At 42.5% G+C, this 16,207-nt stretch overlaps 1 protein-coding gene across 1 annotated transcript in view; it reads left to right on the top strand.

Annotated features, from left to right (window-relative positions):
- TNN (tenascin N) overlaps positions 1–16,207 on the top strand; it is an 86,051-nt gene that overhangs the window by 12,850 nt on the left and 56,994 nt on the right. Inside the window, exons 3-6 of the mRNA XM_020970541.2 lie at positions 3,198–3,572; positions 4,398–4,661; positions 13,066–13,251; positions 14,184–14,273. Coding sequence (XP_020826200.1) covers positions 3,198–3,572; positions 4,398–4,661; positions 13,066–13,251; positions 14,184–14,273 — 915 coding nt within the window. The remainder of the gene's footprint in view (positions 1–3,197; positions 3,573–4,397; positions 4,662–13,065; positions 13,252–14,183; positions 14,274–16,207) is intronic.

The following is a 16,207-nucleotide window of genomic DNA, read 5'->3' as shown; positions in this document are numbered from 1 at the left end:
AACAGCCTGAATTACAAACAGTAATAGAGTTCTATTTTTTAATTAAAAACACAAAGAAGCCCCAAATGTTGACTCAGATATTATATGCCGTTTTGCATATTATTTTACTTAAAATGTAAATGCTGTTTATTTTGTTCAGATAAAGCTTGCATAGAAGTCTCTTAGAGCTGGAAGAGATCATAATATACCTCACCCTGTTTGCTTCAGTTCCTCAACTGTAAAACAAGCTGGGGAAGGATATGGCAAACCACTCCAGTATATCTGCTAAGAAAACCCCAAATGGGGTCATGGAGAGTTGGATACGAATGAAAGGACACAATAACAATAATAACAACAACAACATCGTCCTCATTTTCAAAAATGAGGAAACAAAGCTGGACAGGTGAAACAGCTGACCCAAGGTTACAGCAGGGCCCAAATTCAAACCCAAGTTTTCTGACTCCAGCCCAGTACTCCTTCTATTGGGCCACACTGCCTTTTCTCCAATGGGCTTGTTGTTTTCTCTATAATGTCCTATGGCCTTCCTCCTCCAAATTTGTCCAGTTATTAACCCTTTCCCCTGGGGCTCCCTCATCCTTAGCTTCTTTATTTACAATGCTAGCCGCCACCCTGTGAAGTCAATTTGGTTGGGATTCTACTTAGAGTTAAGACAGAGGACTGGACAGAGGCAACTTGGTGGGAGGGCAAAGTAAGTGTGGGGAAAAAGTATGAATAAAAAGTGATACTTCAGGGGCAACCATATCTCTGAGAAGGTAAAGTAAGTCAGAGACCCTTTCCCAGCAAATTAATATGAGTGAGGTGATGTGGGTGGGGATAGTCTATTTTTGGTGGATTACTCAGTACTTAGGCTATTTCTGAGTTCTCATGTTTCTGAAGGAGCTAGGCTTCCTTCCCTCTCTCATCCAATCCCTCCCCCACCCCATCACCACCTCAGCTGAGATCTGCTCCCTAGTTTTCTGATCTTTCTTCAGGGTCCTAAAGTGTAGGTACTTTCCTGGAGGCCCAGACTCAGAGAACAGGGATTTCTTGGTAACTGAGGCAGGAAGTCTCTTTCTTTTAGTTCCAAGCTCTGGGTTTTAATGATGAGAGATGCCATATCTAGGTCATTTGGTCCCACAGTTGACTGGCTGCCTATCACTGTGCTCCACACTATTGTGGTCTATCTTTTTTCACTTGGGGCCCAATTAGATTCCTGTCTGACTGAAAGTTAACAAAACCCACCTTGATTATTTAAGAGGTGGAAAGAGAGGTACAATAGCATCCCTAATATAACGCACATGGAGTCATAGTACATGGGGTACAGATCTTCCAAAAGGAAGGGAAGATGGGCGTAGTCCACTTTGGAAACTCATTGTAGGAAGAAAGGGAGACAATATAGGAAGCAGGAGAGGACATGAGAGAACAGGAAGTCACGGAGGTCTTGACCATCTGCAATATGGAGGCAAGGATAGGGGCATACAGTTAGAGATTCAAGACCTTGTTTCCACGGTCAATCTGCCCATCACTTACCTCTAAGTATAGACACAGTGAAAACTGACATCTGTGGGGAAAAAAAAACCCAGTATCTGCTTAATCCCCCCAAAGATATGTTTATCCCTGGATAACCATGCGATTTAGAATAGAAAGGGACCTTTGGGTTCATCTTAGTCCATTATTCTCATTTTATACATGAGAAAACCAAGGCTCAGAAAAGGAAAGAAACTTTCCCATGGACACCGAGGTAGTAGGCAGCAGAGTTAGATTTTGAATCCAGATCTTCTGTCTCCAGAGCCAAGGTTCTTTATACTCTATTACACAGCCATCTGACTGTTTTGAACCATCTTCTAGTTGGTCAGAACCACCATCCTTGAATTTTATTTGGCCTTAATTCAGAGAACAAGACTCTAGCCTTGAATAACCTAGCTTTATATAACAAGGAAAAGCAGGATTCCTTGGTTCACAAACCAGGAGACCTGAAATCTAATTAAACCTTCAGTCATGGGTCTTTCTGTGATTAAGTTCTTCTTTGTATTATTCTATTAGGTCTAGTAATCTAACATCTTTCAAAGCAGCTAAAAAACTGTCCCTTTTGCAACAGGTAGAAAATAAGAAAGCCTAGAGTAGGAATAAGAAAATTATCAGATCCTGATCTTGTCACTGCCACAGCTGTGTGACCATGGACTCTATTTGATCTTTTGGATGGTCAGGTCTCTCATCGAAAAAAAATTAGGATAACAACACTGCTAGCATGTTGTATGGATCAGATGAGCTGATGTATAAGAAAGCACTTTGAAAACTTTAAATGAGGGCCATGCAAATATAAGGTATGAGGATTAGCCCTGTGGTTTCTTTGGAATAGCGATCTCCCAGATGAGGAAACTCCCTGCCTTTCAGTGCAGCTCAGCACCTCCTCTTGAATAGATCACCTTAGAGAGTTATTAGAGCATTGACAAATTCAATTGCTTGCTCAGGGTCACAGAGCCAGCATATGTCAGAGGTGGAACTCCAACCCAGGGATTCGTCATTCCAAGGTCAGCTCTCTATCCCTTGGATCATACTGCCTCTCATGAATGTGAGTTATTATTATTATTATTATTACTATGTATTATGGATTTACCATAAGAGGCAACCATTTTGTAATGGATAGAGAACTGACCTTGGAGTTACAATTCTCTATTACTATATGTCGTAGGGTAGATGTCGGCCTATATTGGCACCATGAGTTTCCTCACTGGGATTTCTCCAAACCAACAAAATCACAGGTCTGGGCCCCTGTTCTCACTCCCTCCCCTACTAAAAAGAAAAAAAAAGAAAATCATAGAGAAGGAAAGCATCAGGAGAATTCATATAATTGTTATTTGGAATGAGAAAAAATGGGGAAATGAGGTGGTTTGTCTAATCTTATGTTGGAGAACTGAAGAAATGGACTGGGTGATGGGTTTTGGGGGAGTCTGAAATAGGTTGGTTTCAGGCCTTGCTTCATCACACTCAATTAGTTGAGTCTAGCACCCACCTCTGGCTACAAAGCATATCTGAATTAATATCTATAGATAGAAGAGATGAATGTTATTTCTCTAAGATTTCTAGGGAAGAAGATTCTCAGGTCTCCCTTGGTGTTTCCAAATCATCATTATTTGTTTTTCCTTTTCCATATCTCCCTGCTCCCCCCTCCACTTCTTCTTTCTTTGTTCCTTGCTACCTGATACTTTTCTGCTCAGGCCTCAGCAACCTTTGCAGTGGGCACGGAATTTTCACCCAAGACACTTGTGGGTGCAGATGTGATGAAGGCTGGGAAGGCCCTGACTGCTCCCTCCCCAGCTGTCCTGGGGGGTGCAGCGGCCATGGGCGCTGTGTGGATGGCCGATGCATTTGTGATGAGCCCTACATTGGTGAGGACTGTGGCTACCTGCCCTGCCCTGAGAACTGCAGTGGGAACGGAGTCTGTGTGAGGGGCGTTTGCCATTGCCATGAGGATTTCACATCGGAGGACTGCAGTGAGAAGAGGTGTCCCAATGACTGCAGTGGCCATGGCTTCTGTGACACAGGAGAGTGTTACTGTGAGGAGGGCTTCACTGGCCTGGACTGCTCCCAGGGTAAGAAGCATCTCTTCCTAGGCTATTCCTATTCCAACTTTTCCTCTCTTCTTCCCTCCTTCTCTACTTCCCTCTTTTCTCCCTCCCTTCCTCCTCCCCTCCCTCTCTGCCTTTCTCCCTCTTTCTCTTCCTTCCTTCCTTCCTTCCTTCCTTCCTTCCTTCCTTCCTTCCTTCTTTCCTCCTTCCTTCCTTCCTTCCTTCCTTCCTTCCTTCCTTCCTTCCTTCCTTCCTTCCTTCCTTCCTTCCTTCCTTCCTTCCTTCCTTCCTTCCTTCCTTCCTTCCTTCCTTCCTTCCTTCCTTCCTTCCTTCCTTCCTTCCTTCCTTCCTTCTTTCCTTCCTTCCTTCCTTCCTTCCTTCCTTCTTTCCTTCCTTCCTTCCTTCCTTCCTTCCTTCCTTCTTTCCTTCCTTCCTTCCTTCCTTCCTTCCTTCCTTCCTTCCTTCCTTCCTTCCTCCCTCCCTCCCTCCTCCCTCCTCCCTCTCTCCCTCCCTCTTTCCTTCCTTCTTTCCTTCCTTCCTTCCTTTCTTCTTTTCTTCCTTCCTTCCTCCCTCCCTCCCTCCTCCCTCCCTTCTCCCTCCCTCTCCAGTTTGTCAATGTTCTTCTTAAAATGTGGTACCTAAAACTGTACATAATACTCTAGATGTGGTCTGACCATGGCAAAGTACCCTGGGACTATCATATCCCTTGTTTTCAGACATCACTTGCCTTCCTCGATCACCTTCCTGGGTTATCCCCTAGCCTCCAGGAAAGGACTGGGGACTTGAGAGCAGCTTAATAAATCCATACTGATGGATTCCTCTGTCTCTCCACACTCCTTTTGTTTCTAGTTCCTGCTCCTCAGAGTCTGCAGCTACTCAAAAGCACTGAGGACTCTCTGCTGGTGCACTGGGATCCAGAAGTGGATGTAGACCATTACCTGCTCAGCTACTATCCCCTGGGGGTGGATACTTCAATGAAGCAGGTTAAGGTCCCCAAAGATCAGCTGAGTTATGAGATTCACAACCTGCAGCCCAGCACCAAGTACATTATCAACTTACGCAATGTGAAAAAGGGGATTTCCAGTAACCCACAGCATCTGCTGGCCTCTACAGGTAAGGGACATAGAGATGACAGGCCATGAGAAGACTCTCACTCTGCCCTCTATGGCCAAACCAGATGAAAAATCATCCAAACCGTATCTTTGTATCTGTTAGCAGCTGATAAAGTAAGTGCTAGATAGATAGACAGACAGACAGACAGATAAGACATTTATTAATCACTCACTACATGTCAGGCAATGATCAATTATCCTTAGATCAATAGAGATTTTACTATCTGGCTCCCACGTTTAGGCAGCTGAGTGTTCTGACCTGTGCCTAAATGCCAACGTAGTTCTACAACAGGGGTTCTTAACTTGGGATCCATAAAAGGTATTTTGATAAATGTGTTTCAAGATAATTCCTTTCCTTTGTATTCTGTATCTTATTTTACGCATTTGGAAACATTATTCTGAGAAGGGTACATAGGTTTCACCAGAATGCCAGAGTGATCCTTGACAGCCTCTGGGACCAACTTGTGAGGTTTTGAATTGGGTAAGCCTTGGAAAGCCTGTAGCATCTTAATGTTGGAAGGGCAAGGGGGGTGTCATTTGTTCCCTACAACTTACCAGCTTCCCACACCCAATGAAACTTCTTGGAGTAACTTGAGATCCCCAAGGGATCCTGGAACACCAGACTCTAGATCCTATGCCCTCAACTTCTTGAGTGGTTGTGGCCTTCTTGGGTCCACCTCAGTTGTGGTTTGGTACTGAAGGGCCCAAGCAGCTCCTGAGTCACACCTAGATTTGAGGTCAAAGTTGAGCCACCCCATGCATAACTGTTAGGCAGAAGACTTAAGTGCTGCCTAACCTGACTTACTTCAAGGATCTGTGAAGGCAATCAAGGTGGGCATGACCACAGGGGCCAACCGTTACTGGCCTTGGTAGATAATCTTCATGAGTTGTTGAGACTGAAAAATTCATCATCTGGTCACCAGCCTTCTCCAAACTTACTTGGGCTGGTCCTCAGATACCAGGCATAGTCCATTGCTAGGCCAAAGCCCAAAGCCTGTCCAGTTTGGTAAGACTTGCCAGAACTTATGCCTTGCTGGAAGAGCTCTACAGGGTCATTGTCTTGTTGCGTGACTCAATGAGGCATCCTAGCATGAATCTTACCTTGGGAGAAAAAGGAAAAATAAGCGTGGAGTGACTTGGCAACCCCTGGTGTGGAATTTGTTCTTCCCTGTTACTATAAACTCTTAACAAGGAAGAGGAGATTCAAGTGACTCATCTTTCTAGGTGACAATCATTTGATTGATAAGCATTTATTAAGCACCTACTGTGTGATAAGCACTGTGGTGGGTGCTGAGAATACAAAAGAAAAAGATGAAATAGTTCCTGCCCTCAAGGAGTTTATATTCTATTGGGGAGACATATATATGTACATATATATATATATATATATATGTACATATATATATATGTACATATATATATATATATGTACATATATATATGTACATATATATATATTTGTATATATACACATTTATACATATATGTATATACACAGCATATGCATACACACATATATACACATATAAATGCACATATATATATATATATATATGTATTATATGTATATGAAAAATACAAAGGAAAGAGTACTAGTGGTTGGAAAGACCAGAAAAACCTCATGTTGAACCAAGTCCTGAAGGAAACTGGGGATTCCAAGAAGCAGAGGAGAGGAAGGACTGTGTTGCTGGCATAGGGGACAGCTTGTAGAGAGGCAAGGAGATAGGAAGTGGGATTTCATTTTGAGAGGAACAGCAAAAAATTCCAGTTAGATTGTAGAATACTCGAAAGGAGAGCAATTTCCAATAAACAAGACTTGGAAAGGTAGATTAGAGCCAAGTTCTAAAGGACTTGAACAATATAGTTCATTCTATCATGGAAAGAACACAGACTGTGCAGTCAGAGGATCTGGGTTAGATCCTGCCTCTTATACTTAATTCCTTGTGTGACCTTAGGTAAATCATTCAACCTCAGTTTCTTCTTCATCTGTAAGTTGAGGGGGTTGGACTATATGACTTCTGAGTGACCTTCCTATTCTAAATATCATTTTCTGGTTATGTGGGAATGGATTGAAGAGGGAGAGCCTTGAGGAAGGCAGCTCAAATTGGAGGCTCATTCAATATTATTTATAACAATAATAATAGCTAGCATTTATATGGTGCTTAAAGCTCTTTCCATACATTAACGCATATGATTCTTGCAACAACCTTGTGAGGTAGGTGTTATTATTATACCATTTTACAGATGAGGAAACTGAGGGTGAGAAAGGCTAGTCACTTAACCTGGAAGTAAGTCAAGATGAAGGGAGAAGGCTATTATTACGGCCCCCTCTTCAAATAGCTGGAACATAACAAAGTGTTCGTTTAAGAATGATTAAACAGCATCTTAAAACTGTCTGGTTGCTATCCTTGGTTTCAGTCAGAGTAGGTGGCACTTCGACCATTTTAGACTAATGAGTAACAATCTGTTTCTCAAAGATCTTAAGAGGAAGAAGGTTTAAGTAATCTCCCTTGCTCCAAAAACTCATAAAATTCCCTAACCATGAAATTTGTCTTTATGTCTCTCCTGATTCAAGCTAAGCCCATTTTCTCTGGTTTTGTCCTCAGGGAGAACTTGGCCTGGGAGTCACTTTTTCTAAAATGTTTTTGAATATAATTATTAAGTTTCTGCTATCCTGTTTGAAAAATCATCCCAATTTCTTCAAACTTATCCTTCTTTCATAACCTTTTTCATTAGTCTTCCCTGGAATCATCTCAAGTTTTTTCCTCCTTAGGTCAAATCTCTAAGGAAAACTTTTTATATAAAAATTATTTGTATTTTTTGTTTTTATATCACCTTAATTTCTAATACATCCTTCCCTCTACCTTGACTTGGTGAACCATCTTATGTAATAAACAACAACAAAAAAAGAGGAAAAAACCAGTTCTTTAAAAATTACTAATTCTAACAGTATATGTCATGTTCTAAACCCATACTTTCCTACCTCTGTGAAGAAGGGAAGAGGTTATATTTTCTTATCATTTCTTCTGCATTTTTTTTTTGGTTAGGCAGTGGGATTAAGTGACTTGCCCAGGGTCACACAGCTAGTAAATGTTATGTGTCTGAAGCTGGATTTGAACTCAGGTCCTCCCGAATCCAGGGCTGGTGCTGTATCTACTGTGCCACCTAGCTGCCCCTTCTTCTGCGTTGTTAAATCTCTTTCTTCCCTCTCCATCACTCCCACCTTCAATCAATTGCCAAGTCTTGCATATATGGCATCTATCTCTTTCTCTCCACTTTCTCAGCTGCCATCCATGCTCAAGCCTTCATTATCCCTAGTGCCCGCTATTGTAATAGCCTTCTAATTGCTCGTCAGCCTCCAGGGTCTCCTCCTTTCAAACCAGCCTATCAAAGTATTATTCCTAAAGCACGGTCCTGATGATGTCACTCTCCTATTCAAGAAGTTTTGACTTTGCACAGCCCTCCTTCACTTAAATCCAATTCATTTGCATGTCATGGCATCTCTTCCCTTGATGTCATGGTCCTTTTCGAGGACAAAGGACAAACAGCAGCAGCCTCTAGGATAAAATAAAAAGTCTTCTGTTTGGTTTTTGAAGCCCTTCATAATGTAAGCAGGCAGTATGTTACTGAGCATACCTTCAGTGTCCAGAAGACCTGGGTTCAAATCCTATCACTGACCCATATTATTTGTTATGACCATGATCAGAGAAGGTGCTAATCTACATTTGAAGAAGGAGTGTCCTCATTGCAAATTAGCTACAGCAGCGATTCTCAAACTTTTTGGACTTAGGGCTCCTTTGCATTCTTAAAAGCTGTTGAGGACCCGCCCCCCCCCCCAAGGAGTTTCTGTTTATGTGAATCATATCTATCGATTTCTACTAGATCTAATCAGATCAAAATCTAATTTGAAATTAAGACATCTTTGTATTATTATGAAAATAATTTTGACCTCAGCTGTCCTCTTGGTTGTGCTACATATAGGACATTCTATCTCTGGTTTCTCTGCTTTGGCAAAGGTTGGCCTCCATGGTTGTAACACACTCTTTCCTCATGTCTATTTTGTAGAATCCCTGGTTTCCTCCAAAGCTCAGCTCAAGCTCTATCTCTTACATAGGAAGCCCATCTCAATGCCCTAGTTGTTAGTGTTGCCCTTCCCTATGACTTTGTATATATTTTGTGTTTAATTTTCTATGTACATGTTGTTTTCTGCCTTGCACAATGTCTGGCACATAGCAAACACTTGGTAAATGCTTATTGACTGACTGACTGAATAAATGAATGAATGAATGAATGAATGAAGAAGGGAACTGGGGAAGGCTTGGGGACTTGTGTTAGAATTTAAAGAATTGACAGAAATTCAGCAGATGAAGAGGGGGAGGGAAAACATTTCAGGCATAAGTATCAGGGTAAGCAAAGGCAATTGGAGCAGGGAAGTAAGAGACATGTTTGGGGAGCGAAATGTAGTCTAGTTTGGGATATACAGTGCATGGAGAAAAGCAATATGACATAAGAATAGGAAGATAGGCTGGTGCAAGATTTGGAGAGTCTTGAATGCTAGGAAAATGAATTGGAACTTTACTCCTTAGATAATAGGGAACTACTGTGGAAATTTTGAGCAGAGGTATAATATGACTCCATTTATATAAACGAAAGATCATTATGGCAGTGGTATGAGGAATGGATTGGTGGGGAGGATGGATAATGAAGTGTGGAAGACTATTACAATAGTACAGGCAAGTGATAATGAGGACTTTTATAAGGCTAGTGGCAGCTGAGGAAGGGAGAAATTCAAGAGATGTGGAAGTGGAGTCTATAGGACTTGGCAACTGATTGGTGGTAGGTCCCTCCGCCTTGGTAACTTTTGAGCAGAGGCCAGCCAGCCTCTCACCAGGTGTGTTAAAGTAGAGATTCCTTTTGTGTATGGGTTGGATTAAATGGCTACTGAGGTCCCTCCCAACCCTTAAATTCTGCGATTCTGGAAATGACAGGTAAGGAGTGGTCAGGACTGCATATATGGACTTAACAGTCATGATACCATTGTAATGAGTTCAATAGACAAGGGAAAGGTTGCAGAGATTGAAGAGAAAAGGGCCAAGGACAGACCACTGGGACACATTCACATCAAAGGGCGGGGCAGAGAAAGAGTGATTACAAGAACCAGGAGAATGTGATATCTCTGCAATCAGAGGAGGGAACATGGAGCTAGAGAGGGGGATCAACAGTTTCCAAAGCTCTGGAGAAGGAAAGGAGAATAAGGATTAGAAAAATGCCATTGGTAATAATACTTTTGGTAATGATCATAAGATCATAGGATGATAGGATTTGAGAGCTGAAAGGGGACTTGGAGGTCATGTAGCCCAACCCCCTCACTTTACATGTAATACTGCTGCCCCCATTGCGTGAAGGCCAGGTAGGTTGCATTTCACAACTCCTCGTGGGCTGTCTGATGCCTTTAGAGGAAAAGGTTTTGGAGGGTGTCTATGGTCTCTGCAAATGGCTCCAGGCTCCGCTGGTGGTGTTCCCCCAAATATAAGGGGTGGGGTCCCTTGAATCCTGGTTCCATTTAGCAACCTAACTATCATACTAGCTTTTACAAAGAAATATTTACTTTAAAGGTGTAATCACAAATATACAGACTGCCTCTCCCATAGGCTCCTTCTGCCTTTATACCACTTCACTCTCTGGGGATGGGCATGGGATTAGATTCATAGTTTAGCTCTGTTCCTATAGGCACAATCCCAGTTCCAAATCCAAAACCTCCCTCTGGCTTGAGTCCCAGGTGCCCCGGCTTCACCAGGCTTCCCTGCCAGGCTAGCTGGCTGCACCATCCTGCCTATAGTCCTGGCCACCATGGCTTGGGCTCCCATGTCCAGTGGGATCACCACCGGCACCTGAAACTGAGAAAGACAAATGAAAGAGAACAGAAACAAACACCCCCTGACTCATTTCTTAAAGCCAGGATAGAAGAGAGGGAGAACAGGGGAAAGGAGCCCTTCCCTTCTTACAGATTTAATTCTTGACTCCTGGGCCTTGGGCAAGCTGTGACCTTCACTCTCTGGACACAGTAAGAAAGTGTGAGACGAAAAGAGATGGATCGTCTCAATCTTACTTGCTTTAAGATCACATCCTTTTCTGGGCTGTTCAGGCTCCATAACCCATCAAAGGAGGAGGGCCTCCATATTAGGGAATCTGCACAGACTCAGGCAAGACCCCTTAGAGATGCCCCTATGTTAGATGATCTGGGTATGCTCCAAAAGCCCCATTACATACAAATGAGAAAGCGGAGGCACAGAAAGATCGTTATTTGCCTAGTGACCTCTTGGAGATATTTACAATAGAGTGGTGGGGGCAGAAGCTAGGTTGCAAAAGTTTGGGAAATGGGTAGTGAGGAAGAGGGGTGTATGCAACTTTTTCAAGAAGTTTAGCAATAAAAGAGAAAAGAGATGGGATTATAGCTTCATGGAGTAGAAGATAAAGAGATGACTGTTCTAAGATTGTGGTGAGATGAGTGCATTTGTTAGAGGGATGGGAAGGAGCCAGTGGAAGAGAAATGAAAGACAATTCCTGGGGAATGTTTCTGGAGGAGGCTGTAGGGATGGTACAGGAAGAGAAAGGAGGAAGAGAGAATGGGGGATCATGATGAGAAATGCTTGGAAATATAGGGGTTGGGGTGCTGAGGGAGTTCGTGTGAAATTGCTTTAATCTTCTTGGTGAAGTAAGTAGAAGGCTAAATCATCTGTGTGCTAAATGTTGGGCTGTATTTGTGAGGGAAGGAAAATAATTGGTACAGCATCTGTGGGGCATGAAATGAGTCAATAAGGTTAGGACTGAAGGATGGTTGAGCCACAGTGAGAAGCCAATTGAAGCTGTATAGCGTGAGTTTATAGAGGGTGAAATCAGCTCAATTTTATGACTTTCTCTAGTGACATTCAGCATTCCTAGCAGAGGAGTGGGAAAATTTGATTATTCAGGCTAGCAAGGAATGGGGCAAGGGATTAAAGGTGAGAACGAGGGCAAAGAATGAATTTAATGTTTATGAGAGTGAGAGAATAGGAAGTTGTGGAATTTGAAATATTCTGAGTCTGGGAGACCGTCCAGTCCCAAGAGTGGCAAGATCTAAGATCTGACTCTGTACCTCTGCACAGACCCTTGTTAAACCTCCACATTAAAGGTTTAAGAAGCAGACAGGGAGTAAGGGATTCCTAGAGAAGGATTGTTGCATGCATCCTGTGTGCCTGGAGTACATTTATTCTTTTGTTGTTGTTGTTTTAATGGTGTCCAACTCTTTGTGATCCCATTTAGGATTTTCTTGGCAGAGATACTGGAGTGTTTTTTTACCATTTCCCTCTCCAGCTCATTTTACAGATGAGGAAACTGAGGCAATCAAAGTTGAGTGACTTGCCCAGGGTCACACAGCTAGTAAGTCTTTGAGGCTGGATTTGAACTCAGGAAGATGAATCTTCCTGACTCCAGGCCTGGCCCTGTGTGCACTATGGCACCCCCTAGCTGCCCCCTTTTTACCCTTTACCTCCTTGATTCTCTGAGCTGCTAGGGCTCATTATGTTTTGTTATGTTGTATGTATTTTATAAATACTTTCACATGCACATTTTCTCTCTCCTGATAGAATACAAGCTCCTTAGGGCAAATAGTATTTATTTTTATCTTTATGTTCCTGGAATCTAGTGCAGGGCCTACCATTCAGACTTAAAAAGTGCTCATTGGTTGGTTGATTATGGTGGCTGAAGTAGGGTGGAAGAGGACGATGGAACTGGAAAAGCTGAGGAAATGTGTGGTTGGGTTGCTTTAGAGGTAGTCAATAGGAAATGTCTTAGACTTCCCCAGGCTAATTCTGAAACTTCTTTATCAAGGTGTTTGGACCTCATGTCTTGTAGCTGGTTCTCTGAAAGCAGAGGCAGAGACAAGTATATAAACACAAGGAAATCTGGCCCCTGTGTTGAGGTACTGTGTATCAGCCCTTGTTCCTTGACTGTGGCTCTTGGAAGGCAGCTTGGCATACTGGGCTTGGAGAGAGCTGGGGCTTTCAAGGCAAATGTCTATTGGTGAAAGAAAAGGAATGGAGGTGAACAAGAAAGAGGAGAAGGTCTAACCCCAATTAACATGTGCATCTTTTTTTCCCCCTCTTTTTTCTTTTTTTTTTTCTTTCTTTTTGGTGAGGCAGTCGGGGTTAAGTGACCTGCCCAGGGTCACATAGCTAGTAAGTGTCAAGTATCTGGTAACATGTGCAACTTCCAGGTCTCTGTTGCAAGGTTGTCAGAGAGGTGGTATTCATTACTTCACACACAAAACTTGGGAGAAGGCTTGGGGGCTGGTGGGAGATCTGCTCACGTCTTTTCATCTTATTCCCTTTTAATTTGTTTTCTCCTTTCCTCTACTTCTACCCTAGACATGTCTGTGATTGGCACGGCTTGGGTGACTGATGAGACAGAGTACTCCTTGGATGTGGAATGGGAGAACCCCCCTGTGGAGGTGGATTATTACAAACTCAGATATGGCACCTTACAAGGGCAGGAGGTGGAGGAGGTCACTGTGCCCAAGAGCAATGATCCCAAGAGCAGATATGACATCACAGGTGAGAAAAATTTAAATTGCTGATGGAACTTTAACTCAGTGTGGGGTGTGATGTCCAGTGCAAAGGCTGAGGGAACTATGGGAGAAGAGAGAATCGGTGTTTCTCAGGCTGAGTCTACTTCTGGGAAGCCTACTTCTCGGTAACTCAGGCACCACACGGAGAGTACCAGGTACACTTGAAATCTCATCCCTGAGTTCCTTAGACATGATAAACTTCCTGACCAAGCTAGAACCTCTGGCTTTCAGATCTGGCCCCAATATTCTACTGATGACTACCTTCTCTCATATCTGCCTGCTTACAAGCTTTCAGTGGGGGATGTGGTCTGAGATGATCTAATCCTGGCTCTGGTGCTTACTTCTGAAAATGGATCTGATTGCTGGCAAGGATTCCTTTCTCATGAGTGTGTGTGTGTGTGTGTGTGTGTCCATGTATGCATATGTAATCTACTGAGTCTGACTTTCCATCCCAAGAATTATTGACAGTTGAGCTGCCCTAGTGGCTGAATAGCCATTGAAAGTCTTGGACTAAGAGGGAAAACCCTTTCAGAAGGAGAGTTTTTCAATTACTAGAAAGCCACTTGTGACCACAGATCAAGTCAGGAAGCAAGCGTTGGTCCCTACTGGCTTTCTTCCCCCAAATGGAGAAAATCTAATCAGCTTTATTCTGTCATCAAAGTGGCCTTACCCCTCTGACTGCACGGCTCCTGAATGGCAGGTCACTAAATAAAGGAAATCTTTGTGGACCAGTCCTGACTGCATTAGGATCAGCTCTTAGATGTGTGCTCTGAGGAGAAGCTTGGTATCATTTGCTACTGGTCCAAAGGAAACCTGGACAGCCTTTGGGACTTCTGGCCCAGGAGTTAGGAATGGTGCTACATTGAATGGAGCTGTTGTCAGTAATCCGTAATCCTGTTCCTTCTGGTTTCTTTCTAGGTTTGCAGCCTGGGACTGATTACAAGATCACTGTGATACCCATGAGAGGTGGGCTGGAAGGCAAACCAATTTCCCTGAGTGGCAAGACCGGTAAGTGCTCCTTGGGAAGTGTTCTCCAATTCTACCTTTCCTCATAATTGTTTCTTTTGGCTCTTTTCCCTTCCCTCTAGATAAAAACTTTAGGTCCTATGAGAAGTAGGGAAGAATTAGTTTATGGGAGACATTTTCGCTTGCTGGACAGACACCTATTTGGGAGGGAGGCGGACTTAGTTTTTTAGGGAAAAATTTCGTGGTCTTAGCAATCTCCTCAGTGCTGGAGGTCTTGGAGAAAAAGGTTATTTCTGATGGCTTGACTGCTTATCTGACCAGTTTTTGATCAGTTGATCATTTCCAAGACTTTTGCCACCATGTAACATTGGTTCGTTGTTGAATACTGCTTGCAAAAATTTGCTTGTTCCACACCAGTAATACCTTCATCAAGGATGGCCTGGATTTGGATATAGATGATAATCATCAATATTTCATATAGGTGGGAAAATAGGCATGTCAGTTGGTAGTTGTTTTCTCAGTCACCATTTTTTTGTTCTGAGATTTTTTTCCACCTGTGGCGTTGGTATCTTCCTTTTCTTCAGATAACTTTATATATCAATCCCTCAATGTCTTCGCAGTTGTGCTGCCTCCGTCAGATTTTCTGTACATACATTAGGCCTATCCCAGTGGGTTTCACCATTTTTGTTCTCTTTAGTGCCATTTCTATCTCTGTTATAGACACCTTTGAAACTGTGACGTTAGAATCCAAATGTGGTTACACTGTCCTTGATTGTGAAAAGTTTATTAGAGTTATCTCTACAGATGTTTTCCATTTTTCTTCTATTTTCTCCTCTGTCCATTTTAATGTCCCTGAGATTCCTTTGCTCTGTAGGATGTCTTGTGAAGTTTTCTTTAAGCTGGTTTTACCCTCCACTGCTTCTCTATGCTTTATATGCTTATCCACCTACAATTGACTCAGATTCCTTATACCAGAAACTGACAGCAGGGAGGAGAGAGAAATGTTGCTAGAAGAATGAAGACAACACTGCAAAAGCTATTAGCCTCCATCTTGTTTATCCATTAACCAAAGCATCAAAGTTGAGGAGAACTGCTCTAAACATTTCACGTCAACTGAAGTTAAGTGGGAAAATATGGAAAGCAGTGGGTCCTGGGCATGGAGGTTGTTACCATTACCATTGCCATCACTTTTATCATTGGTCATTTCCCACTCCCACGACTTCATTCAAGGCTCCTAATAATTTGGTCCCACCATGCCTTTCCACACTTAACTCCCATTGTTTCCCAATATAGTCGGGCTGGTCTTTTCACTATCCTTTCTTGACTTGTCCATTCTTGACTCTATTTTTCCTCAAATTGTTCCTCTGGCCTAGAAAAGCTTTCTTATCCCGATGCTATCTATCCTACAAAGCCTCCCTCACATTTTGTTTACTTTATGAAGCTGCTCTAGCCCACAGTGATCAGAATTCTCCGGACATTAATGCCACATTGTCTTTTGTTGTTACTTCACTTTTCAAGTCCTGTTTTTGCGATGAAACTGTAAACTCCTCAAGCTGAGGGTCCATGTCTTATTCATCTTTGTGCTCCCTATATTGCCCAGTGAAGGGCCTACCTTGACTATTGCTTCACTAGTATTTGTTCAATTGACTTTTTATTGAATCATGGAGCTGAAAGAAGCTAGATCTCAAAAGCATGGCAAAAATAATTGGATTTAAAACAAACCAGGATTACATTTTTCATCTGCGCAATTAAAAAAAGATGAAAGTGGATTTAAGAAGAAAGCCACAAATTTAGTAGGATCATTAATTAATACTAATCCAATTCATTTTTCTTAATATGAAAAGTCAGTTTTGTGCAAACTTTTGTCTTCAGACTAGGAAGTAAAAATACTTGGAATTCAAGAGTAGCACATGTAAGAATGAGAGAGCAAATGGCACAGTTCAGGTATTTTTCTGTTTGAATTATTAGTTAAAGCA

This window comes from Phascolarctos cinereus, unplaced genomic scaffold (assembly GCF_003287225.1).
Source record: "Phascolarctos cinereus isolate Bilbo 61053 unplaced genomic scaffold, phaCin_HiC Scaffold_5;HRSCAF=322, whole genome shotgun sequence".
NCBI lineage: Eukaryota > Metazoa > Chordata > Mammalia > Diprotodontia > Phascolarctidae > Phascolarctos > Phascolarctos cinereus.
Note: the sequence above shows the minus strand (reverse complement) of the source record. Positions and strands in the feature narration are given on the sequence as shown.